We start from the raw sequence: 23,519 nt of genomic DNA, 5'->3' as shown, positions 1-23,519 counted from the left end.
TTGGGATCTTTAGTTGTGGCATGTGGGATCTAGTTTCCTGACCAGGGATCAAACCCAGGCCGCCTGCATTGGGAGTGTGGAGCCTTAGTCACTGGACCCCCAGGGAAGTCTCTGCAGTGTTCATTTTCTTCTATTAATCAACAATTTTATTTACAAAGTAGTTCATATGTTAAACAATGCTGCTGCTGCTGCTGCTGCTTAGTTGCTCAGTCATGCCCAACTCTTTGCAACCTCATGGACTGTAGCCCACCAGGCTCCTCTGTTCATGGAATTCTCCAGGCAAGAATACTGGAGTGGGTTGCCATTTCCTTCTCCAGGAGATCTTCCTGATCCAGAGATCGAATCCGGGTCTCCTGCATTGCAAGCAGATTCTTTACCCTCTGAGCCACTGGGAAAGCCCCATGTTAAATAATATGTGCACCCAAATTAAGAATATAAACCCTTCTTAATGAGATGCACGGGCAGTGGCTAAAGAAAAATAATTTAAAGGTGGAAAGGTAACTGAGAGTCAAGCTCCACTGAGAACGCTACAGGCTCTTTGCCTTCACAGGGTCCAGGTAAGGAGGAGGGACGGGGCAGAAGCTGCAGACACCCACCTGCAGGGCCTGAGTGGAGAAAACCTGGTCACCCCTTGGCACAGGCCAAATGGAAAGGCGAGGACATGAGGCAGACACCCCTGAGAGGCCAGGCCAGGGAGCTCACACTGACTCTTGTGTGTGAGTATGTGTGTGTGAGTGTGCGTAGTACCCAAGGTGTAAGTCCAACAGTCCCAGAGGGGCCACATTCCCAAGCATTCCTCCCACTCGCCAGGCTCCCTGCTAACTTTGCTGCTCTGACCCTTTGGATCTCTCTGGGCTGCTTGCTTCTCTCTTTTGGATGAAAGGTGTGTTCCCAGGAGAGCCTTCCAACAGGGTCACCTCCTCCATGACTGTTCTTGAGTGTTCCCTGTGTGCAGCCTCCCTTGTGCCCTCTGACCCCAGTGGGGAGCCCTATTGCACACTCCTTGGTCAGCAAGTGAGCAGCAGCAGCAGAGCTCCCCCACACAGACGTCAGCCTAGAGCCACAGGTCCCCTATCCCCACCCCTGTATATGGAGAAGCAGAGGTGGACCAGCCAGGAGAAGCAACCCTAACCCTCCCCCACCCCGCCCCGCCCATCTTTAGGGGCAAGATGACATTTATACTTGTCATAGTTCAAATTTCTTTAAACAAGAAAACACAAGAAAATCAAAATATGGGGGCAGGGGAAAAAAAAGAAAAAAAAAAAAGAAAATCAAAATATGACATTCATCTGGGGTGACAGAGTAAAGAAATGCTGAATCCCGAGCTGAGAAGCAAAATAAAAATAATCATCAATAGCAAACCAGCTCTGCCTTTAACCCCTTCCCGTCAGCACTTTTCACCATGCGTGCCTGAGTGCTAAGTCAACTCTGTGCAACCCTATGGACAGAAACCTGCCAGGTTCCTCTGTCCATGGGATTCTCCAGGCAAGAATACTGGAGTGGGTTGTCCTTTCCTCCTCCAGGGGATCTTCCCGACCCAGGGATTGAACCCGTGTCTCTTACATCTACCTACATTGGCAGGCAGGTTCTTTACTCCTAGCACCACCCGGGAAGCTCCACTTTTCACCATACGCTGCTGATATTCTTGAATCAAGAATGTGGCTCCCGTGACTTTTAAGTCCTTCTATGAAAGTCCCTTTGCCAAAACTTAATTCCTGGTTGAGTCTGGGTCCAGGCAGCTCCTGTGAGAAACGATGCGATTTCCACATAGTCTGAACTTCCGGTTTCCCTCTGGTCACAAGCTGAGCTGGACCCAAATCTCTGTATCCTGAACTGCCCTCTTGCCAGGACCTGCCCTTGCCAGTGTCCTTCCCGAGGGCTGGGTCTGCAGTCATGGCTTCCAGCTGGGGAAAGAACCCCGTCTCCTCCTCAAGAAAAAAACACTAGACAGGATAAGGCAAACTATAGATACAGACACCACAAGGGTTCCTTTAGCCTGGAGGCATCTGAGAAACCTCAGTCTTTGAGGCCTACCTGCCCCTGGCCTTACTCCTGCCCTACACTCCTTTCTGGAAAATGTCCCAGTTCTTATTTATGTGCATCTGAAGTCGGCCAGGGAGGGGCAGCCAGGATGTGAGGCCCTGGAGGTTGTTGCTTGATTAGGTGGGACTGTCCCCACTGGGACACCTCTGTATGCCCGAGGCATCCTCAGCCCAGGGACAGAGGAGGACTCTAAAGCTGAGGAAATGGGGAGGTGAGGATTTTGGGACCTGCGGCAGCAGGGACTTCCCCTAGAACCGCAGAGGGAAATACCACAGAGTGGAAACAAGTAACAAGGGGAGGGGGAGGAGAAAGAGAAGAAAGGAGAGAGAAGGAGGGAGCTAGGCAGGGTGACAGGGAGTTGAAGGAAGCACCTTATAAGGCCTGGGACACAGGCCTGTGGGGACCCTGTCCTGGGGCTCCAGAGAACAAGTGGTTTGTAGACGCCTCACCTTCATATTAAAGACCCAGTCAGTACAGAAGAGGAGCTTTACCCAGTCAGCAAAGACCCAAGAAAGCTTCTGTAGGTACTTAACGTACCTGAACTGTACATTTAAAAATGGCCCAATGAGGGCTTCCCTGGTGGCTCAGTGGTAAAGAATCTGCCTGCCAATGTAGGAGACATGGGTTTGATCCCTGGTGCGTGGACGATCCCACATGCTGCGGGCAAATAAGACTATACGCCACAACTCTTAAGCCTGTGCTCTAGAGCCTGGGAGCCACAACTACCGAGCCCATGTGCTGCAGCTACTGAAGCCTGCGCGCCCTAGAGCCCACGCTCTGCAGCAAGAGAAGCTGTCTCTGCAATGAAAAGCCCATGCGCTGCAACTAGAGAGCAGCCCCCGCTCACAACAACTAGAGAAAAACCAGTGCAGCAACAAAGATCCAGCACAGCCAAAAATAAATAATAAAAAAATTTCAGTGGCCAAATGGTACATTTTATGATGTGTGTAAGTATGTTGCACAAAAGTTGAAGTAAAAGTTTTATGCTATGTTATACCAAAAAAATGAAAGGAAAGGGCACAGTTTCTTTGGAAAAGTGCCTGGTGATTCCTCAAAAGGGTAAACACAGAATTACCATTTGTTGCTCAGTCGCCCAATCGTGTCTGACTCTTTGCAACCCCATGGATTGCAGCACACCAGGCTTCCCTGCCCTTCACTAGCTCCTGGAGTCTGCTTAGACTCATGTCCATTGAGCCATCCAACCATCTCATCCTCTGTCACCCCTTTATCCTCTTGCCCACAATCTTTCCCAGCATCAGGGCCTTTTCTAATGAGTTGACTCTTTGCATCAGGTAGCCAAAGTATTGGAGCTTCAGCTTCAGTCCTTCCAATGAATATTCAGGGTTGATGTCCTTTACCATATGACCTAGCAATTCCATTCCCTGGTATATGCCCAAGAGAAATGAAGGCATTCACTCACATGAAAACTTGTATACAAATAGCAGCATTATCCATGTTCATAGCAGCATTATCCATCATAACCAAAAAGTGGAAACATAATACGGTCTATTCATACAATGGAATATTATTTGGCCATAAAGTAATGAAGTACTGACTCATGCTACAGCATGGATGTCCCTCGAAATGCTACTCTGAGGGAAAGAAGCCAACCACAAAAGACCACTCATTGCATGAATCTATTTATATGAAATTCCCAGGATCTAGGTACATTTGTCGCGACAGAAAGGTTTAGTGGTTATGTAGAATTGGGAAGGGGTTGGAGGGAAATAGAAAGTATAGTTAACACAATTTGGAGTTTCTTTGTGGGGTGATGAAAATGTTCTAGAATTAGATAGTAGTCATGGTTATGCAACTTTATGAATATATTAAAACCCATTAAATTGTACATGTTAAAAGCATGAACTTCATGGTATATGAATTATATCTTATTTAAAGAATAAGATTTTAAAAAACTTTAAAAAAGTAGTCTCCTGGGGAAAGTATAGCCATGACTCCAGAATCCTCGCTGGCAATTCCTTTCCTTTCTGTGACAGGAACCCAGCAGGTTGGGGTCTGCAGAACTGAGAAGCTCCTGTCTCAGGCATCACAGATTCAGGGTGCTCCCAGCAGGGAGGGGAGGCATGGAAGGACGATGGGAGAGAGGACCTCGGGGTGTGAGGAGGGAGAAGAGGGCACAGACTCCCCAGCTCAGTGCCCGTCCTCTCCCATCCCCACACTCCCTGGCTCTGGGGCCCCAGTCACATTGCCCATTCCAAGAACCACCTGGTTGTGGGAGAAGCCCCCATGGGAGAAGGCAGGGAGGTCAGGGACACAGGCAGGAGCCTGGGACAGGCAAGCCAGGGGGTTGACCTCACAGGACCCAGCATCCTGGCCTTCCCGGAAGTAGATGGAGTCAGCAGAATCCATGGAGGGCTCCTGGTCAAAGAAGTTGTAGGGTCGCAAGAAGAAGCCCACACCGTTCCCCACCGTCACCGTGTTGGGAATGTCCTCTGCATGTGGGATGTGCAGGAAACCGGCTGTCACCCAGGCCACCAAGTCCTAGTGGGGGAAGAAGGAGGATCATGAGGCCTGGTGCTGCTAAGGACACTTTTGCCTCCCACAGTGGCCTCATACAGAAGGACTGAGCTCATCAGCCAGGAAAAATGTGAAATCATAACACTTTCTTCCTTAGTGAGTCCTACAGACGCCTGGAGGATTCTGACTTGGAAGAGAGTGAGGAGGCTCATGCTTGCTCCCTCTGCCTCCTCCCTCACCCCCACAGGCCCCCTCTCGACTCACTTGCCCAGCAATGGTCTCATTGTTGATGAAGTCACTGAAGTCCAGGGTGGGGCTCCAGGGGTCATTCAAATTATAGATGCTGGTGCTGCTGGGCTCCCCCTCCTTCCGCTGGGTCACGGCCAGCTGGTACCTGCAGGGGGTTTGGATTAGACCCACAAGATCATCGACCCATCCTGCTGCCTGAAGCTGCACTGAGGAGAGGACACAAAGGGGAAAGGAGCACAGAGGTCTTAGGGTGTCCAGCCTCTTTATCATCCTCTGTCCACTTCCCACTCTCTCTCTCACAAAGTTCCTGCATGTGTTCAATATCATGTATTTCAAACATCTACTAGCCCATCGTTCAGACTTCAGGTGGGACTGTGGCTCACGCCTCCATGCACATGGGACTCTGGGCCTGCATGCATAGGCACAGACATGGCCTGATTCCCATCTTAGGTCAATTTCAGTATCTCATGTACCTGGATTTTAGGGAGGACTCCCTCAGAGATGTGCTCCTTTCTTCCTCTTTTCTTCCCTCCTTCAACCTTTTTTTTTGGTATTGGAGTATAGTCAATTAACAATGTTGTGATAGTCTCAGGTGGACAGCAAAAGGACTCGGTCACACATATTCATGTATCCATTCTCCCCCAAACTCCCGTCCCATTCAGGTTGCCACATAACACTGAGCAAACTTCTTTGTGCTACACAGTGGGATCTCGTTGGTTATCCATTTTATTTTTTTTATTTTTGGCTGCATGGGGTCTTTGCTGCTGTGAGCCCAGGCTTTTTCTAGTTGCAGGGAGCGGGGACTAGTCTTCGTTGTGCAGCACGGGCTCTAGGCATGAGGGCTTCAGTAGTGGCGGCTCAGAGGTCTAGAGTGCTGGCTCAGTAGTTGTGATGAATGGGCTCAGTTGCCCTGCAGCATGTGGGAATCTTAGCTCCCTGACCAGGGATCGAGCCTATGTCCCCTGCATTGGCAGGTGGATTCTTAGCCACTGGACCACCAAGGAAGCCCAATTTTAAGTATAGCTGCATGTATATGTCGATCCCAAACTCCCCAACTATCCCTTCCCCTCACCCTTCCTTCCTGGCAACTATAAGTTTGTTCTCTAAATCTGTGAGTCTGTTTCTATTTTGTAAAGAAGTTCATTTGTATAATTTTTTTTTTTTTAGATTCGAATATAAGGGATGTCATACGATATTTCTCCTTCTCTGTCCGACTTACTTCACTCAGTATGACAATCTCTAGGTTCATTCATGTTGCTGCAAGTGTCCTCCACCCTACCAATGCCCCTACCCCTGTTTCATTGAGAGATAAATGACCACTGGTGGTTAAATTTCATACATTTTATGTTAGGGTGTTCTTCCAAGGTACTTAAAGAAATCTGATTCAACTAGGTTGAGCATACTCCTTAAATTATTATTTTATGTGGCTGGGTTTCAACTGACCTTCTCCTTCTGAAGAGCTGAAGCCATTACTTCTTGTAATGGCTGAGTAATATTTCATTGTGTATATGTACCATATGTTCTTTATCCATTCCTCTGTTGATGGACATTTAGGCTGTTTCCATGTCTTAACTGTAAACAGTACTGTAAAGAGTGCTGCAATGAACACTGGATACTTTTAGGACACATGTATACATGAACACATGTATACTTTTCGATCATGTTTTCTCTGGGTATATGTCCAGGAGTGGGATTGCAGGACCATATGGTAGTTCTATTTTTTAGTGTTTAAGGAATGTCCGTACTACGTTCTCCATAGTGGCTGTGCCAATTTACACTCCCACAAGTAGTATAGGGGGTGTTCTCTTCTCACCACACCCTCTCCAGCATTTGTTTACAGACTTTTTAATAACTATTTTGACTCAATCTTTTTTTATATGTTTTTTTTTTAATGTGGACCATTTTTTAAAAGTCTACTGAGTTTGTTATAATCTTGCTTCTGTTTCATGTTTTGGCTTTTTGGCCACGAGAAATATGGGATCTTAGCTCCCTGACCAGGGATCAAACCCACAACCCCTGCACTGGAAGGTGAAGTCTTAACCCCTGGACTGCCAGGGAAGTCTCTCCTCTCCAACCTTGATTATGAGCATTTTAAACATACAGAAAACTTGAAAGAGTATAGTGAACACCCACATACCCACCTCATAGATTCTACTGATGCCTTAAACGTTTTTTTCCATTTAATTCAGTATCTATCTTTCCATTCATCCATTCACCCAGTAGGCTTCAATTTGAGCAGCCTAAGATTGTGGCTGTACGAATGCATGTGTGTGAGAATGTGCGGTTGTGAGTGTGTACACACTCCCATGGGAGGTGGGGAACCTGGGTTCCCAGCAACACGTAGCCTTTTGTACCATCCACCTCCCCCAATGCCTCCCTTACATCCCATCGCTCACCTTGCCCAGCTGAAGGCTCTCTCCATGGAGCTGTTCTGGGGCAGTGGCCCCCCAGCAAAGCTGACGGTCTGGATGCGGTAGCCCCGAGGGTGCCCCCACTTGTTGCTCTGGTTGCTGGCCAGGTACAGGTAGCGAGGGGAGGGCCCTCCCAGGGGGAAGGCAGCCTGCTCCTCGGTCTCCAGCTGCTTCCGGGTCACCTGCAGCCTCTGTATCTGGTGCTCGGGGCTCCAGGGTACCACCATGGGGACAAAAGCCATGTCTTCAGCCCAGACCCAATTCTCCAGTCCTGCAGAAGTGGAGTGGGGAGAAGGGAGGAGCAAGAGCTAGTCAGGCAGCCACACTGCCCCCTCTGGAGTCTGCCTGCTCCTGGCTTCAGAGTAGGAGCCAAAGACAAGGCCAGACTGAGCGTGTCCCTTGCTTCCTTCCCCTCTCCCCAGAATGTCCTTGATCCAGAGATTTGGAGAAGGTTTTCCTTCTGGACGTCATCTCTGGTAATAACCCCAGATGCCCTACGACTGAGTTTCCATTGACCTTCTCCTTCTGAGGAGCTGAAGGTAGGGTAGTTTACCTGAGGTTGGAGCAGTCTAGCAGGCGATGTGCAGAGTCAGGTTCTTTCTGACCTGAGGAAAAGGTCTGCATATCATATCTGAAGCTCCATCATTAGAACTGCTCTCTCATGAACATAATCACAGCAGTAGCTCAATTTACTGAACTTGCAGGAGTTCTACACAGGCAGTGTGCTGAGGGCTTTACATGGATTGATGCTTTACTTACACAACAACCCATTTTATGGATGGGACAACTGAGGCTTAGATGTGCCCCGGTTTGTCACCAAGGGCACGTGGTTAGTTTCATGGGAATGCCGGAGACCTAGGTCTCAGTCTGGTCCTACACTGACTATACATGAGTACCCAGAGGAAACCAACATCAAGTGGCTCCACCACCCATGGCCAGCAGACATGCAGGCCAGCGGGAGGAAAGTCAGCCCCCAGGCCCAACACCGCTGGAGCTCAGTGGTGTTTTCTATTGTTTTGGGTTTGGCACAGAATTAGGCACAGTATGTTGCCTACATATTTGTTTTAAACGAATTTACTGGAGTCCAGCTAGGTTCCACATTAGGAGTCAACTTAAGTGATCTGAGACCAAAGAACAGTAAACCAAAACATGCCGGAAGCTCCCTCCATACCTTCAAAAGATTAGAGAGAGCAGAGACTGATTAAGCAAAGCCTCAGTTTCCTCTTGTGAATTACTGCTCTTAGTCCACACTCCACATTGTTTGCTTATGTGTGTGTTAGTTGCTCAGTCATTTCTGACTGTTTGTGAGTCCATGGACTGTAGGTCTCCAAGCTCCTCTGTCTATGAAATTTTCCAGGCAAGAATACTGGAATGGGTAAGCATTCCCTTCTCTAGGGGATCTTCCCAACCCAGGGATCGAACCAGAGTCTCCTGCCTTGCAGGCAGATTCTGTACCATCTGAGCCACCGGTGAAGCCTTTCTACTTATAGATGATAACTACAGGCCAAGAGTTCTCTTTTCTGGTACAGCCGTACAAGCAAACTCATATGGATAATACTAACAATAATAGCTAATACTTTTCCATGCGTATCAGGCACCATTACATGTGCTTTAAGGTTTGCCATAGAGACTTCTCAAGTGGTCCAGTGGCTAAGACTCAAGCTCCCAATGCAGGGGGCCCAGGTTTGATCCCTGGTCAGGGAACTAGATACACATGAATCAACTAAGAACTCACATGCAACCTGGTGCTGCCAAATAGATAAGTAAATACATAAATATTTTTCAGCCTGGATGGCAGGAAGCTTGAGGGAGAATGGATACAAGTATATGTATGGCTGAGTCCCTTTGCTATCTACCTGAAACTATCACAACACTATTAATCAGTTATTCTCCAATAAAAAGTTTGTTTGTTTGTTTTTAAAAAGGATTTCCCTGTCCAATCGGGGGACATGGGTTCAATTCCTAGTCTGGGAAAATTCCACATGCCTTGGGGAAACTAAGCCCGTGCACCTCAACTACTGTGTCTGCACTCTAGAATCTGTGCTCTGCAACAAGAGAAACCACCACAGTGAGAAGCCTAGGCACTGCAGCTAGAGAAACCCCACACACAGCAACAGACACAGCACAGCCACAAATAGACAAGTACATACATTTTTTAAAAAAGAGTTGTCCTAGTTTGGATGTAGAGATAAAGAGAGACATGTGTGTCAGAATACATACATATATTTTCTAGTTAAGTCCAATAAGTGACCCTGAAAGCAATGACATCCCAGGAATAATGAGCACATCTGCTCCCCAGATCTTGATTTCTAAATACTATTCTCCAATAAAAGAAACCAGAGATTCTTGGAGAAGTGGTTGAATCAAGGGTTAGAAGAGGGAAAATACGAGATGGAATAGAAACATATTGTGGTGCCAGAGAGTAAAGAAGTGCTCAAAAAAGGAGGGAGTCATGTCAGCAGGACACAGAAACCAACCTGAAGGCCCTCCCAATGACCAAAGCTGGAACAATTTAGGGAAAAAAATAAACGGTAGTAGGGGGTTCTAACCCTTAGAATAAAATATCCGTGAGTTCATACAGTTATGAATAAATAATTATATATAGAAATAAAATGGAGGGACAACACTTTCTTATGGAAAATTCCAATGAATAAATGTATAAAGAAAAAGAGAAAAATGTAAATGACACAGTAATAATCACTGTTGCAGGAAAAATCCACCAATAGTTGCTAATATTCGTAGGCAAGAGTTTGAGAAGAAAGAGCTTGAGAAGAAAAGAAATAGTACATTTGCACAGCATCAAAAATTTACCCCAAATATTCGTTAACTGCAAGTGGAAAAACAGTAACTTTTGCAATGAGGTAGCTGGAAAATACCACCTTAACCAACTGCTTGAGTCCCCCATCACTGGTGATAAGACATAAGGACATGATGTATCCCATGATACGATGCTCTGAGAAGGGTGTAATGTCATTCCTGTGGTTTTCTTACCCAAGAAACTCCATGAAAACAAAAACACAAGCTCAATCTAATACTGAGACAGTATCAGAGAAAACCCAATGAAAGACATTCTACAAAATGATTGACTAGTATCTTCTAAAGTGTCAGGTCCTGGGACTTCACTGTGGTCCAGTGGTTAAGCCTTACAATGCAGGGGATGTGGGTTTGATTTCTGGTTGGGGGAATCAAAAATCCCATCTAATATCTCATGTGCTGTGGGGCAAGGAAGCCTACGCACCACAACTACGGAGCCCTCATGTCCTAGAGTGCCTGGCACAACAAGAGAGCCTGTGGGCTGCAAAAAAGATCCTGCTTGATGCAGTGATGATCCCACGTACTGCAACTAAGACTGGACGCAGCCAAACAGATAAATAATAGGAACTGCTGCAGATTGAAGAAGACGACAAAGAGATAGGACATCTAAGCGCAATGTGGGATGCTGGTTTAGATCCTGAAACAGAGAAAGGAAATCAGTGGAAGAACTGATAACATTTTCATCAGGTCTGCCATTTATAATATCGTAATCATGTTAATTTCCTGGGTTTGACTGTCCTGTGTTTATGTAAGATGTTAACATTAAGGGGAGTCAATGAAGGATGTATGGCAACTCTTTATAATGTCTGCAATTTTTCTGTAAGTCTAAAGACATGGAACAGACTGGTTCCAAATAGGAAAAGGAGTATGTCAAGGTTGTATATTGTCACCCTACTTATTTAACTTATATGCAGAGTACATCATGAGAAATGCTGGGCTGGAAGAAGCACAAGCTGGAATCAAGATTGCCAGGAGAAATATCAATAACCTCAGATATACAGATGACACCACCCTTATGGCAGAACGTGAAGAGGAACTAAAAAGCCTCTTGATGAAAGTAAAAGAGAAGAGTGAAAAAGTTGGCTTTAAGCTCACATTCAGAAAACGAAGATCATGGTCCCATCACCTCATGGGAAATAGATGGGGAAACAGTGGAAACAGTGTCAGACTTCATTTTTTTAGACTCCAAAATCCTGCAGATGGTGATTGCAGCCATGAAATTAAAAGACGCTTACTCCTTGGAAGGAAAGTTATGACCAACCTAGATAGCATATTCAAAAGCAGAGACATTACTTTGCCAACAAAGGTCTGTCTAGTCAAGGCTATGGTTTTTCCAGTAGTCATGTATGGATGTGAGAGTTGGACTGTGAAGAAAGCTGAGTGCGAAAGAATTGATGGTTTTGAACTGTGGTGTTGGAGAAGACTCTTGAGAGTCCCTTGGACTGCAAGGAGATCCAACCAGTCCATTCTAAAGGAGATCAGTCCTGGGTGTTCTTTGGAAGGAATGATGCTAAAGCTGGAACTCCAAAAAAAAAATAAAGCTGGAACTCCAATACTTTGGCCACCTCATGCGAAGAGTTGACTCATTGGAAAAGACTCTGATGCTGGGAGGGATTGGGGGCAGGAGGAGAAGGGGACGACAGAGGATGAGATGGCTGGATGGCATCACCGACTTGATGGACCTGAGTTTGAGTGAACTCCGGGAGTTGGTGATGGACAGGGAGGCCCGGTGTGCTGAGATTCATGGGGTCGCAAAGAGTCGGACATGACTGAACAACTGAACTGAACTGAAAGTTATTTCAGGGGCTTCCCTGGTGGTCCAGTGGTTAAGAATTCATCTTCCACTGCATAGGATGCAGGTTTGAGCCCTGGTCAAGGAGCTAAAACTTGACATGCCCTGGGGCATCTAAGCCCAAGGGCCACAACTAGCTGAGCCCTCACGTTCTAGAGCCTGCTCTCCACAACAAGAGAAGCTCGTGAGCCGCAACTAGAGAAAGCCCAGCCCTGTTGACGAAGAGACCATGCTCTGCAGTGAAGGCCCAGCTCAGCCAAAACCAAAAAAGTTATTTCAAAAGAAAAAATGTTTTCAAATAGTCACTAATCCTCACAACAATCTTATGAGAAATGCACCGTTAAACCATTTTACACTTGAGTAAACTGAGATACAAAGAGGATAAGTATAAAGATCTTTCTCTCAGGGTGTGGAGAAAAGGGAACCTTCTTAAGTTGTTAGTAGGAATGTAAATTGGTGCAGCCACCAAGGAGAACAGTATGGAGGTTCCTCAGAAAAGTAAAGATAGAGTTGCCATGTGATCCAGAAATTCCACTTCTGGGCCTGGGAGAAAACTGTAATTCAAAAAAATACATGCACCCCAAAGTTCATAGCCACAGTATTTATGATAGCCAAGACCTAGAAGCAACCTAAGGGCAACAACCGATGATTAGATTAAGAAGATGTGAGATATACATATACACAGTAGAAGTGGCTAGTGACTACCATATTGAACAGAATAAAAGAATAGAAAAAAGCATTTCCCAACAAATGCTGGAGAGGGAACCCTCCTACACTAAAACCTAAAAACAGACTTACTATATGATCCAGCAATCCCACTCCTGGGCATATATTCAGACAAAACTATAATTTGAAAAGATACATGTACCCCTATGTTCATAGCAGCAGTATTTACAATAGTCAACACATGGAAACAACCTAACTGTCCAGTGACAGGTGAATGGATAAAGATAATGTAATACATATACACCATGGAATATTACTGAGCCATAAAAAAGAACAAATGAGGGTCAGTTGAACTGAGGTGAATGAACCTATAGCCTGTTATACAGAGTGAAGTAAACCAGAATGAGAAAACCAAATATTGTATATTAACACATATATATCAAATCTAGAAAAATGGTAGCGGTGAACATATTTGCAGGGCAGGAATGGAGACATAAACGTAGAGAACTGACTTGTGGACACAGCGAGGGAAGGAGAGGGTGGGACGAATTCAGAGTGTAGCACTGAAATACTTTGTGTAAAATAACTAATGGGAAGTTCCTGTATAATGCCGGGAGCTCAGCCAGGTGCTCTGTGATGACCTAGAGGGGTGGGATGGGAAAGAGTGGGAGGGAGACTCATGAGGGAGGGGATACATACATGTATACACACACACGCGCTTATGGCTGATTCACATTGTCGAACGGCAGAAACTAACACAACGTTGTTAAGAAATTATCTTCCAATTAAAAAATTTCATAAATAATAAAATGCAGCACAAATTGACATATCTATGAAACAGAAACAGATTTACAGCTATAGAAACAGATTTGTGGTTGCTGTGGGGGAGGGATGATTGGGAGTTTGAGGTTAGCAGACATAAACTACTATATATAGAATGGATAAACAACAAAGACCTACTGCATAGCACAGAGAACTGTATTCAATATCCTGAGATAAACCATAATGGAAAATAATATGAAATATATATATATATATGTGTATGTATAACTGAATCACTTTGCTGCATAGCAGAAATTAACACAACATAGTAAATCAACTAAACTTCAATTAAAAAAAAAAAAAAACAGTTGCTCTCACATTTTCCAGGAGCTCTTCATGTGGTCCCTACTCCTCCATTATAACCTAAGCCTCCTGAAAGCAGAGATGTGGTTTCTTTTGTTAAACTGTTTTAGTGCAGTGCTTGGCACAAATATGCATTCAGTAAATATTTGTTGTTTGCATGAGTGTAATATGTTGTTATGTGAGAAATTACAACTGAGAAAATATATGTACATTATGATTGAAAAATTTCAGTAAAAATCTATACCAGTATATCTTACCATGGGGCTTCCCAGGTGGCTCAGTAGTAAAGAACCCACCTGCCAATGCAGTAGACGTGGGTTCCATCCCTGGGTTGGGAAGACCCCCTGGAGAAGGAAATGCAACCCACTCCAGTACTCTTGCCTCCTCCCATGGACAGAGGAGCCTGGTGGGCTACTGTCCATGGGGTCGCAGAGTTGGTCACGACTGAGCAACTAAACCACCGCTGTGTAGTATCCTATGTAGCACACACCATGATATAGTCTAGAACTGCAGGTGCACAGTTTGAAAAAGGGAAGAATTATTTTTTTAAGCATGAGGGAATAACTATCTAAGGTTGAAAATCTCTGAGGAGTTCGATGACTTTCATATTTATTCATATTTACATCTTTAATGTTTCAAAGAGATTTTTATTCTCTTTGGCCTCCCAACAAGCAGGATATTAGCACCCTGACCAGGGATGGAACCCTGCCTCCTGCAGTGGAAATGTGGAGTCTTAACCACTGGACAACCAAGGAACTGGCACAATGAAAACTTTTAAATCTAGGCTTAAGACTTCAGACTCTTGTATTGGAATCGTTGCCTCTGCCAGCATGTCTTACCTCCCACATCCAGATCCACCTTGTAGTGGGCACTGTGGGTGTGGACAGTGCCCAGTGTATTCTCCCGGACCTGGTTTCCATATCTTCGGGCAGCACCAAAGAGAAACACTGAGCTGATGTAGCCTGTGGCATGGAATTTGACTTCTATGGCCCCATTGGGGTGGAAGACCATATCCCACACATAGTCATAATTAAGCATCGTGGACACAGACCTGAAGACCAGCACTGTCTCCACAACACCCCCAAAATAGTGGGAATGAAAATCTGAGTGGTGTCGCCTTAGGGGCAGGCCATTGTTCTCCTCAAACACACAAAAGGCGTCTTGTAGTGTCTTGGGGGCTTGGGACTCCAGAAGGAAGTGCCAGTCCACGTAGGTAGCCAGATAGGGACAGTCCACCCCACGGCTCAGGGGCGTGGAAAAGTACCCCAAACCAAAGTTGGCATCTGCATACCGGCCTCTCAAGGCAAAAGGAGAATTTCCACCATAGATGGCCAAGGCCTCCTGGACACTGACTTCATATGCAATTCTCTCCCCCTGGAAGCGGATGTCAAAGATCCTAGGACCACTGAAACCTCCGAGGCCAAAGGAGAAAGTCCACAATGAGGAGGACACTCGATTGCCCTGGACCCTGAAGCGGGGCCCCTGAGGATGGAACTGCAGAGGGGGAGCCAGACCTGGGGGCACCTGGGACTTCAGGGACCAGGACCCACCTGTGCCATTGTCTGGGATCACCACCACATTCACCTGGCCAGCCTCAAACTGCTCCTCCAGCTGGGCCAGACTCTCATAGTAGCGGCCTTGAAAGAACACCTTCTGGATGGTCCACTGGGCAGGGTCCAGAGCCTTGTGATCTACCAGCAGCTCCAACCCCACAGGGTGCAGGAAGAACCCAGCCCCAGAAATGTTGTAGTAGAGGCCAAACCACGTGGCCCTGTCCCCTGACTGCACTCCACGAGGAGCTGAGTTCATGGTCACCAGTTTCTGTCCTCCTTGTTTGTAGGAGCAGCAGTGGTGCAGGACACCAGCAGCCTGGGGCAGCTCTCTGTTGAAGATCATCTGGTCTATGTCCAGGTACTCTCGGAGAAGCACGGGGCGTCGGTAATAGGGCAGGGGGCCCCCATGACGCTCCATGGTCACATCCCGCATGTAGGAGGGCTGGGGCAGCGGCCCCACCACCAGCTCAGTCACATTGGGCTGGGGTTGTTTGCCAAAGAAGACGATGGCCAGTGCCTCCCGGGCAGGTGGGGGGCTCCCCCTGTCCAGGTGGGCCAGGGCTGCAGCCTTGGGGGGCAGCTGAAGTTCTACCGAGAAGACACAGTTGTCTGAGGGTCGGGCCTGGGCTGCATCCACCAGGTCTGGCCCCAGCTGCTGAGTCAGGAAGCTCATCACAGCTGTCAGCTCTTCTCGGCTCAGGTCTGCAAACAGCTGGCTCTGGTCAGGGTGTGTCCAGGGCTGGTCACTGGGGGATCCGGAGGGGCAGCGGGGAGGCAGGCTGGGATGACATTGCTTCCCAACTCCCTCCTCACTCCCAGCACCACCTTCCTCCCTACCCATCGCCAGAAGAGTCCACAAGGACAGAAAAATGAAGATGAACATCTCTAAAACTCCTGGTTGTCCTCAGCCTCTTCAATCGGAATGCAGAATGCAAGATAGACAGACAGTACCTGGGTGCTCAATGCCTCTTTCAGTCTCTGGAGGTTCCTGGCTCTCGGTGGTCCTTCTGGGTGATGGCATGATGGGTAAATTCAAGACAAGCAGCCAAGGAGAGAAGGTTGGCAGGGAGTGGAAGTTGGGGGCAGGCAATGGTCAAACCAGGCTCAGGAGGTGGGACTGAGGTAGAAACCTGGACTTTAAGTGGTCCACGTCAGCCTCTGTCTTCCTGTTCCAAATCAAACACTCAGGTTCAAGGTTGGGGCACAAAGTGGAGGAGGGCTGGGTTTGGGAGACACAGCCGGAGGGAGGAGAGGAAGATGTGACGGGAGCAGAAAGGGACCGTCCTTGGGCTTCTCTCCTCATGCAGATGCAGCTTTTCTCCTGGCTACCTGGCTGCAAGCCAAACACACCTGAGCACAACCCTCCAGCAGGATTCGCTCCTTCCTTCCTCTAGTCTGGGAAGCCCTCATCACTGTATTCTGCTTCCCCATCACCAGAATCCTACAGGCACCCACAGGAGCCTGGAGAATCATCCTGAGAACACAAAGCACCAGGGAGGAGCCGGGGAACTGAGGGGCTGAGCCAGTTCAACATATTGGAGGCCCTGAGCTCCCCGAGTCACTGGAGGGAAACATTTGAGGGGTGGAACCAGTAGCAAACTAGAGGGAGTTGGGAGCTGCAGTAATGTAAGAAAGACTCTCTCCCTGTCCCACGAGCAGGACTGGTGGATCATCACAGGTCAGGGTCCCTGGAACCCTGGCTGTGAACTTGCACCCTGGGCCAAGTTATAAATGCATCCAGCTGTCACGGGCCCTCTCTCCCGACTAAGGTCTTTCTCTCTGTTCTTTAGAACCTAGCTTCTCTCCAGCTCATGGACTCATCTCCATCCACTGTTGACCCAGCAGTGAACCTGGGCTTGAAGCAGGACAGAAAGGAGCAGAAGCTTCTGTGCTGTGTGTGCCCCCTGGATGTGACTCCCTCAGGTCAGAAGCTGAGCAGCATCTGAAATCTATTTCCTGTCCTTCACCTCCCAGCCCTGCCTGGGCTTCCAGCAGGTAGAAGTCACCCCTCCCCATTGCTTCTCATTCCCCGTCTTTGAAGAGAGACAGACAGAGAGAGTGAGTGAGAGATGCAAAAGAGAAATTGACTGAGGTTTAACATTTTTCTTGTATATGTACAGACAAGAGGAGGCAAAGGGATCACCAGAGGCCACACCCATTTTTCTGGATTCAAACACTTGAGAAAATTGAGCCCCCAAGCCCATGTCTCAACTCACTTTAGCTTTCCCTACCCTACCCCTTCCTAAAACACAAGTTAGTTTAAAGAACAGAGTCAAATTTTGTTGGGCCCATTTATTATTTGAATAATAATAAATGAATATTAATACAGTCATATGGTTCAAAATTCAAAATTTTCAAAAGGGTTTATACTACTAAAGCTCCCATTGCCTCCCATCTGAGTCCCCACCTCCTGGTTCCTCTCCACAGCAGCAACCAGTGTTACCCATGTCTTCTGAATACACATTTCTAAGATATGAAAAATATGTATTTGTGTGATCCTTCCTGTAGAACACAAGTAGAGGTGTCCTATACACACTTCTGTGCTTTTTCTTGTTCACTGCATTATGATTCCCTATAAAGAGATATAATTACTTTTACAGCTGCATAGTATTGCTTTTTAAGAGTGTATCAGAATTTATTTAATCAGTCTTCTAGGGACACAAGTTCTACTGCTTCCCATCTCTGGTTATTTGCAGAGACAACCCAAATCCAGTCTGCCACCACCCAGCTGTCCATAGGAACAGCCTGTGTGGAGGCTCCACCCCCAGAAACCCTGGCTTATTTGCATGCTTACATATGATTGAACAGCACCTGGCCCCATGGTGCGAGTGCCTGGTCTTCCTGTTTTGCCTGCCCCACCTCCCCTGTTGGCTAACCCTGGTACTGAGGGCACTGGTCACACATACACCTGACACAAAATGACCACCCTTCATTAGCACTGCACCCACAAAGCTATCTAAAGTGCTACCTAGAGCTGCTGCTGTCTCCATGACCAGCCTCTGCCAGAGGATGCAAGATCCAAGGCAGATCTATACAAATGGGCAGAAAGAACTGTGAAGAAACCCTCTGCCCCAGGACTGGGGGAAGGGGAAGCTCCCAGACACAGGGAGCCAGAAGGGGACTGTCCTCTCAAGCTAGCTGTCCCTTGCATTTTGAGACTTCCACAGGCCTGGAGCCAGGAGAGGAGACCAGAGTTGACAAATGAGAACTGGGGGAAATCTGCTCAGAGCAGAAAGGGAAATCCCAGAAAATAAGAACAGGTAAGAAAGGACAGGAGGTCTGGCTCAGTCTCTTGTGGGGTCCCTGGGTCCTGGTATGCACAAGGTTTTGTTTTAGCCCTCCAAATGTCTCTGGCGGGTATGGGGTTTGATTCTAAATGTGATTTCACCCCTCCTACCATCTCATTGGAAGGACTGATGCTGAAGCTGAAACTCCACTATTTAGTCAACTGATGTGAAGAACTGACTCATTGGAAAAGACCCTGATGCTGGGAAAGATTGAAGGCAGGAGGAGAAGGGGACGACAGAGGATGAGATGGTTGGATGGCATCACTGACTCAATGGACATGAGTTTGAGCAGGCTCTGGGAGTTGGTGATGGACAGGGAGGCCTGGTGTGCTGCTGTCCATGGTGTCTCAAGGAGTCGGACATGACTGAGGGACTGAACTGAACTGAACTGAAGAACACGAGGGGTTAAACAAGAAGGAAGAGAGAGAGAGAAAAAGGACTAGAATGAGAGGAAAGATGGGCCAAAGAGCTCCTTCCAGCTGGACTCCTGGATTCACCTGGCAGGAGCCCTGCCCGGGGCACCTAGGCGGCCATCCCCATAGAGAGCCCCCATCCTCCCCTCCCAAGTGAGGACTGGGGAGTCTCAAGAAAGATCTGGCATGGCCTAAAATGATTTGAGAAACCCAGAGGCAAAATAAGTAGAAAACAAACAAAAAAAATTGCCGAAGTTAAGTCTTCCGGAAAGGTTTAATCATCACTCTAGACTCCCAGTTGGCCATTCCTTTTCTCTCTGAGATAGGAATGCAGCAGGTCAGGAGTCAACAGAGTTGAGAAGCCCATGGGTCAGGCAGCACAGGCTATGGATACTTCCAGCAGGGTTGAGGAGGCAAGGGCAGAAGATGGGAGAGGGAGGAACCTGGGGTGGGAGCTGGGAGAAACTCAGTGCCCAGCCCCTCCCCTCTCCACACTCCCTTGTCTTTGGGTCCTAGACACATTCCTCGCCCCAAGGACCACCTAGTACTCAGGGTAGCCCCCGTGGGAGAAGACAGGGAGGTCAGGGGCACAGGTAGCAGCCTGCGGCAGGCAAGCCAGGGGGTTGATCTCACAGGACCCAGCATCCTGGCCTTCCCGGAAGTAGATGGAGTCAGCAGAATCCATGGAGGGCTCCTGGTCAAAGAAGTTGTAGGGTCTCAAGAAGAAGCCCACACCGTTCCCCACCGTCACCGTGTTGGGAATATCCTCTGCATGTGGGATGTGCAGGAAACCAGCTGTCACCCAGGCCACCAAGTCCTAGTGGGGTAGAAACAGAGTCATGACTCCTGGCACTGCTAAGGACACTTGCCTCCCCCAGGATTCACTTTGGGAGCCCAGCTTCAAACAAGAGAGTTTGAAGTCTTTAACGTTTTTCCTACTAGCCCAGAAATCAAAGCATAAAGAATCAATTTCACATTGGGAGCAATACCAGAACCCCTTGCCAGCCTACAGTCTCCATCTCTGACTTTCCCTGTCACATCGCCATCAGTCTATACATGGGAGGGGAATAATGCAACCTACAGGTTACTTCAGCACCTCCCCCGACTCTGGGGCTATTCCCAAACTAACTGAGAGAAGGAAAATGGAAGAGGGAAGATGAGGCATTGAGAGGCAAAAAAGGCTGACATTTAGAAATCAGTCTTTAGTGTGAAGCCAAAAACAGAGATGTTGATATAAGCGATGTTATCTTCTGTGGTCACTCGAGCCCTCCTGAATCCTGCAGCCCTTAAAGGACTCAGTCCACAGAGCTGAGGCTGAGACTGAGACTGAGAGGGCTGCTACCTCTTGAGGGTCTGCAGATGAACTCCCAGCTTAGGAAGTTTCCTTCCACAGGTAAGGAGCAGATCCATAAGACCACAAAAGCAGGAGTCAGCTCAGCCCTTCAGGTGATCACCGGTTTTCAGGCCCCACTGCCAAGGGAAGGTGGGGCTGATCTCTGTGCCCCCCACCCCTCCCTCTTCTCCCACAGTTAGCTGACCTTTCCAGCAATGGTCTCATTGTTGATGAAGTCAGAAAAGTCCACGGTGGGAGTCCAGGGGTCATTCTGATTGAAGACGCTGGAGCTGCTGGGCTCTGTCTCCTTCCTCTGGGTTATGGCCAGCTGGTACCTAGAGATGCTCTGGTCAGGGGTCCATGGTCACTGTCCCTGTCCCTGTCCTGCTTCCTGATCATCATGGAAGGGAGCTGAGTCCATGGACCTCAGGTTTCCCCTCTCATCTATAGTCACTCAATGTCACCCTGGAAGTTGTCAGTAGCTCAACATCTTTCCATGTCTACCTGTTGATCCCTTGCAATTTAACAGCATGACCCAACCAAAACAGAAAAGACTTTTCCCACCTGGGCTCTAGCATTCCCAGGGGGCTGTGTATCCACTGTTGGCCTTTTGATACCCAAGAAATAAGTTTTGTACTCTTAGCTCACCTGGTGTAGAATTTGAACTGGATTTCCAATTGCCCCTCCCAACATGCTCTTCTCATCTCATCCACCCCCCTCCAACAATACACCCCACCCACCTCCCCCAGCTGAAGGCTCTCTCCATGGGGCTGTTCTGGGGCATCGGCCCCCCAGCAAAGCTGACGGTCTGGATGCGATAGCCGCGAGGGTGCCCCCACTTGTTGCTCTGCTTGCTGGCCAGGTACAGGTAGCGAGGGGAAGCCCCTCCCAGGGGGAAGGCAGCCTGCTCCTCGGTCTCCAGCTGCTTCCGGGTCACCTGCAGCCTCTGTATCTGGTGCTCAGGGCTCCAGGGTATCGCCGTGGGGACAAAAGCCATATCCTCAGCCCAGACCCAGTTTTCCAGTCCTGGGGGTGGGGGGCAGTGCAAAGGGGGAGAGGAGGAGGGAGGGCTGGTCAGGCAGCTGCCCTGCCCCTCTGGACTCTGCCTGCACCTGTCTTCAGAGTTGGGGTCAAAGAGAAGACCAGACTGAGTGTGTCCCCTGCTTCCCTCCCCTCTCACCCAAAGATGCCTCCAATCTTTCAGCCCCCTCTACTGAAATCGTTGCCTCCCTTAGGGTGTCTTACCTCCCACGTCCAGATCCACCTTGTAGTGGGCACTGTGGGTGTGGACGGGGCCCAGCGTGTGTTCCCCAACCTGGTTTCCGTATCTTCGGGCAGCACCAAAGAGGAACGCTGAGCTGATGTAGCCCGTGGCATGCAATTTGACTTCTATGGCCCCATTGGGGTAGAAGACCATATCCCACACATAGTCATAGTTGAGCATCGTGGACACAGACCTGAAGACCAGCACTGTCTGTGCAACGCCCCCAAAATAGTGGGAAAGAAAATCTGAGTGGTGTCGCCTCAGGGGCAGGCCCTTGTTCTGCTCAAACACACAAAAGGCATCATGTAGTGTCTTGGGGGTTTGGGACTCCACAACGAAGTGCCAGTCCATGTAGGTGGCCAGGTAAGGGCAGTCTACGCCACGAATCAGGGGTGTGGCGAAGTAACCCATGCCAAAGCCACTATCCATATAGCGAGTGAGCATTGCTGCTGGAGTATTCCCACCGTAGACAGCACCAGCCTCTTGCAGGCTGATCTCATAAGCCAGCCGTTCTCCCTGGAATCGAACGTCAAAGACCCTAGGACCACTGAAAGCTCCGAGGCCAAAGGAGAAAGTCCACAATGAGGAGGCCACTCGATTGCCCTGGACACTGAAGCGGGGGCCCTGAGGATGGAACTGCAGAGGGGGAGTTGGACCCGGAGGCACCTGGGACTTCAGGGACCAGAACCCACCTGTGCCATCGTCTGGGATCACCACCACATTCACCTGGCCAGCCTCAAACTGCTCCTCCAGCTGGGTCAGATTTTCATAGTAGCGGCCTTGAAAGAACACCTTCTGGACGGTCCAATCGGCAGGGTCCAGAGCCTTATGGTCTACCAGAAGCTCCAACCCCACGGGGTGCAGGTAAGGCCCACCCTTTGTGATGTTATAGTAGATGCCAAACCAAGTGGACCTATCACCTGACTGCACTCCACGGGGAGCTGAGTTCATGGTCAACAGTTTCTGTCCTCCTTGTTTGTAGGAGCAGCAGTGGTGCAGGACACCAGCAGCCTGGGGCAGCTCTCTGTTGAAGATCATCTGGTCTATGTCCAGGTACTCTCGGAGAAGCACGGGGCGTCGGTAATAGGGCAGGGCGCCACCATGACGCTCCACGGTCACATCCCGCATGTAGGAGGGCTGGGGCAGCGGCCCCACTACCAGCTCAGTCACATTGGGCTGGGGTTGTCCGCCAAAGAAGACGATGGCCAGTGCCTCCCGGGCAGGTGGGGGGCTCCCCCTGTCCAGGTGGGCCAGGGCTGCAGCCTTGGGGGGCAGCTGAAGTTCTACCGAGAAGACACAGTTGTCTGAGGGTCGGGCCTGGGCTGCATCCACCAGGTCTGGCCCCAGCTGCTGAGTCAGGAAGCTCATCACAGTTGTCAGCTCTTCTCGGCTCAGGTCTGCAAACAGCTGGCTCTGGTCAGGGTGTGTCCAGGGCTGGTCACTAGGGGATCTGGAGGGGCAGCGGGGAGGCAGGCTGGGATGACATTGCTTCCCAACTCCCTCCTCATTCCCAACACCACCTTCCTCCCTGCCCATCACCAGAAGAGTCCACAAGGACAGAAAAATGAAGATGAACATCGCTAAAACTCTTGACTCTTCAGGCTCTTGAATCAGAATGCAACATGCAAGATAGACACACGGACAGACAGAACGGGTTGCACGATGCCTCCTTAGTGTCTGGAAGTTTCTGGCTCTGGGTGGTGCTTCTGGACAGTGGCATGATGGGTACATTCAAGACAAGCAGCCAAAGGCAGAGGGTTGGCAGGGAGTGGAGGCTGGGGTGGGGGCAGTGGTTAACTCAGTTCGGGAAATAGGGCTGAGTTTCAAATCTGCATTTTAACTGGCCCACGTCATTTTAACTGGCCCTCTGTCTTCTTGTTCCAAATCAAACACTCAGGTTAAAGGTTGGGGCACAAAGTGGGTGAGGGCTGGGTTTGTGAGACACAGCTGGAGGGAGGAGAGGAAGATGTGACGGGGGCAGAAAGGAACTGTCCTTGGGCTCTTCCTTCCTGCTCCAGGCCCAAACTTTCTCCTGGCTACCTGGCTGTAAGCAAATCACACCTGAGCACAACCCTCCAGCAGGATTCGCTCCTT

At 48.7% G+C, this 23,519-nt stretch overlaps 2 protein-coding genes across 5 annotated transcripts; both read right to left on the bottom strand.

Moving 5' to 3' along the window:
• Positions 1-3,667: 3,667 nt before the first annotated feature.
• Positions 3,668-18,938, bottom strand: LOC109573610 (primary amine oxidase, liver isozyme-like). Of its 3 annotated transcripts, XM_019980886.2 has the most exons (5): positions 14,415-14,481; positions 7,732-7,783; positions 7,164-7,449; positions 4,783-4,912; positions 3,668-4,542 (listed from the first exon to the last, which is right to left on the bottom strand). In XM_019980886.2, the coding sequence occupies exons 3-5, from the start codon at positions 7,418-7,420 to the stop codon at positions 4,192-4,194; spliced, it is 738 nt and encodes a 245-aa protein (XP_019836445.2). In that variant the 5' UTR covers positions 7,421-7,449; positions 7,732-7,783; positions 14,415-14,481; the 3' UTR covers positions 3,668-4,191. The 3 variants fall into 3 exon arrangements, with proteins under 3 accessions (XP_019836445.2, XP_019836443.2, XP_019836444.2); XM_019980884.2 differs by lacking the exon at positions 7,732-7,783 and having other exon boundaries at positions 14,415-18,938; XM_019980885.2 differs by lacking the exons at positions 7,732-7,783; positions 14,415-14,481 and adding an exon at positions 15,126-18,938.
• A 145-nt stretch (positions 18,939-19,083) lies between these two features.
• Positions 19,084-23,175, bottom strand: LOC109573609 (primary amine oxidase, liver isozyme). Of its 2 annotated transcripts, none has more exons than XM_070773533.1 (4): positions 22,118-23,175; positions 20,902-21,187; positions 20,367-20,496; positions 19,084-19,645 (listed from the first exon to the last, which is right to left on the bottom strand). In XM_070773533.1, the coding sequence occupies exons 1-4, from the start codon at positions 23,154-23,156 to the stop codon at positions 19,370-19,372; spliced, it is 1,731 nt and encodes a 576-aa protein (XP_070629634.1). In that variant the 5' UTR covers positions 23,157-23,175; the 3' UTR covers positions 19,084-19,369. The 2 variants fall into 2 exon arrangements, with proteins under 2 accessions (XP_070629634.1, XP_019836442.2); XM_019980883.2 differs by having other exon boundaries at positions 21,407-23,174.
• Positions 23,176-23,519: the final 344 nt, after the last annotated feature.

Source organism: Bos indicus, chromosome 19 (genome assembly GCF_029378745.1).
Source record: "Bos indicus isolate NIAB-ARS_2022 breed Sahiwal x Tharparkar chromosome 19, NIAB-ARS_B.indTharparkar_mat_pri_1.0, whole genome shotgun sequence".
Lineage (NCBI taxonomy): Eukaryota > Metazoa > Chordata > Mammalia > Artiodactyla > Bovidae > Bos > Bos indicus.
The sequence above is the reverse complement of the archived record's forward strand: the minus strand, read 5'-3'. Positions and strand labels throughout refer to the sequence as shown.

Coding starts and splice junctions, on each gene's coding strand:
- LOC109573610 (XM_019980884.2), bottom strand. CDS start 16,011: ATGTTCATCTTCATTTTTCTGTCCTTGTGGACTCTTCTGGCGATGGGT. Junction 7,450..14,414: donor GGTGGATCTGGATGTGGGAG/GTAAGACATGCT, acceptor CCACTTCTGCAG/GACTGGAGAATTGGGTCTGG. Junction 4,913..7,163: donor AGAGCCTTCAGCTGGGCAAG/GTGAGCGATGGG, acceptor AACCCCCTGCAG/GTACCAGCTGGCCGTGACCC.
- LOC109573609 (XM_019980883.2), bottom strand. CDS start 23,156: ATGTACCCATCATGCCACTGTCCAGAAGCACCACCCAGAGCCAGAAAC. Junction 21,188..21,406: donor GGTGGATCTGGACGTGGGAG/GTAAGACACCCT, acceptor CCCCACCCCCAG/GACTGGAAAACTGGGTCTGG. Junction 20,497..20,901: donor AGAGCCTTCAGCTGGGGGAG/GTGGGTGGGGTG, acceptor GAGCATCTCTAG/GTACCAGCTGGCCATAACCC.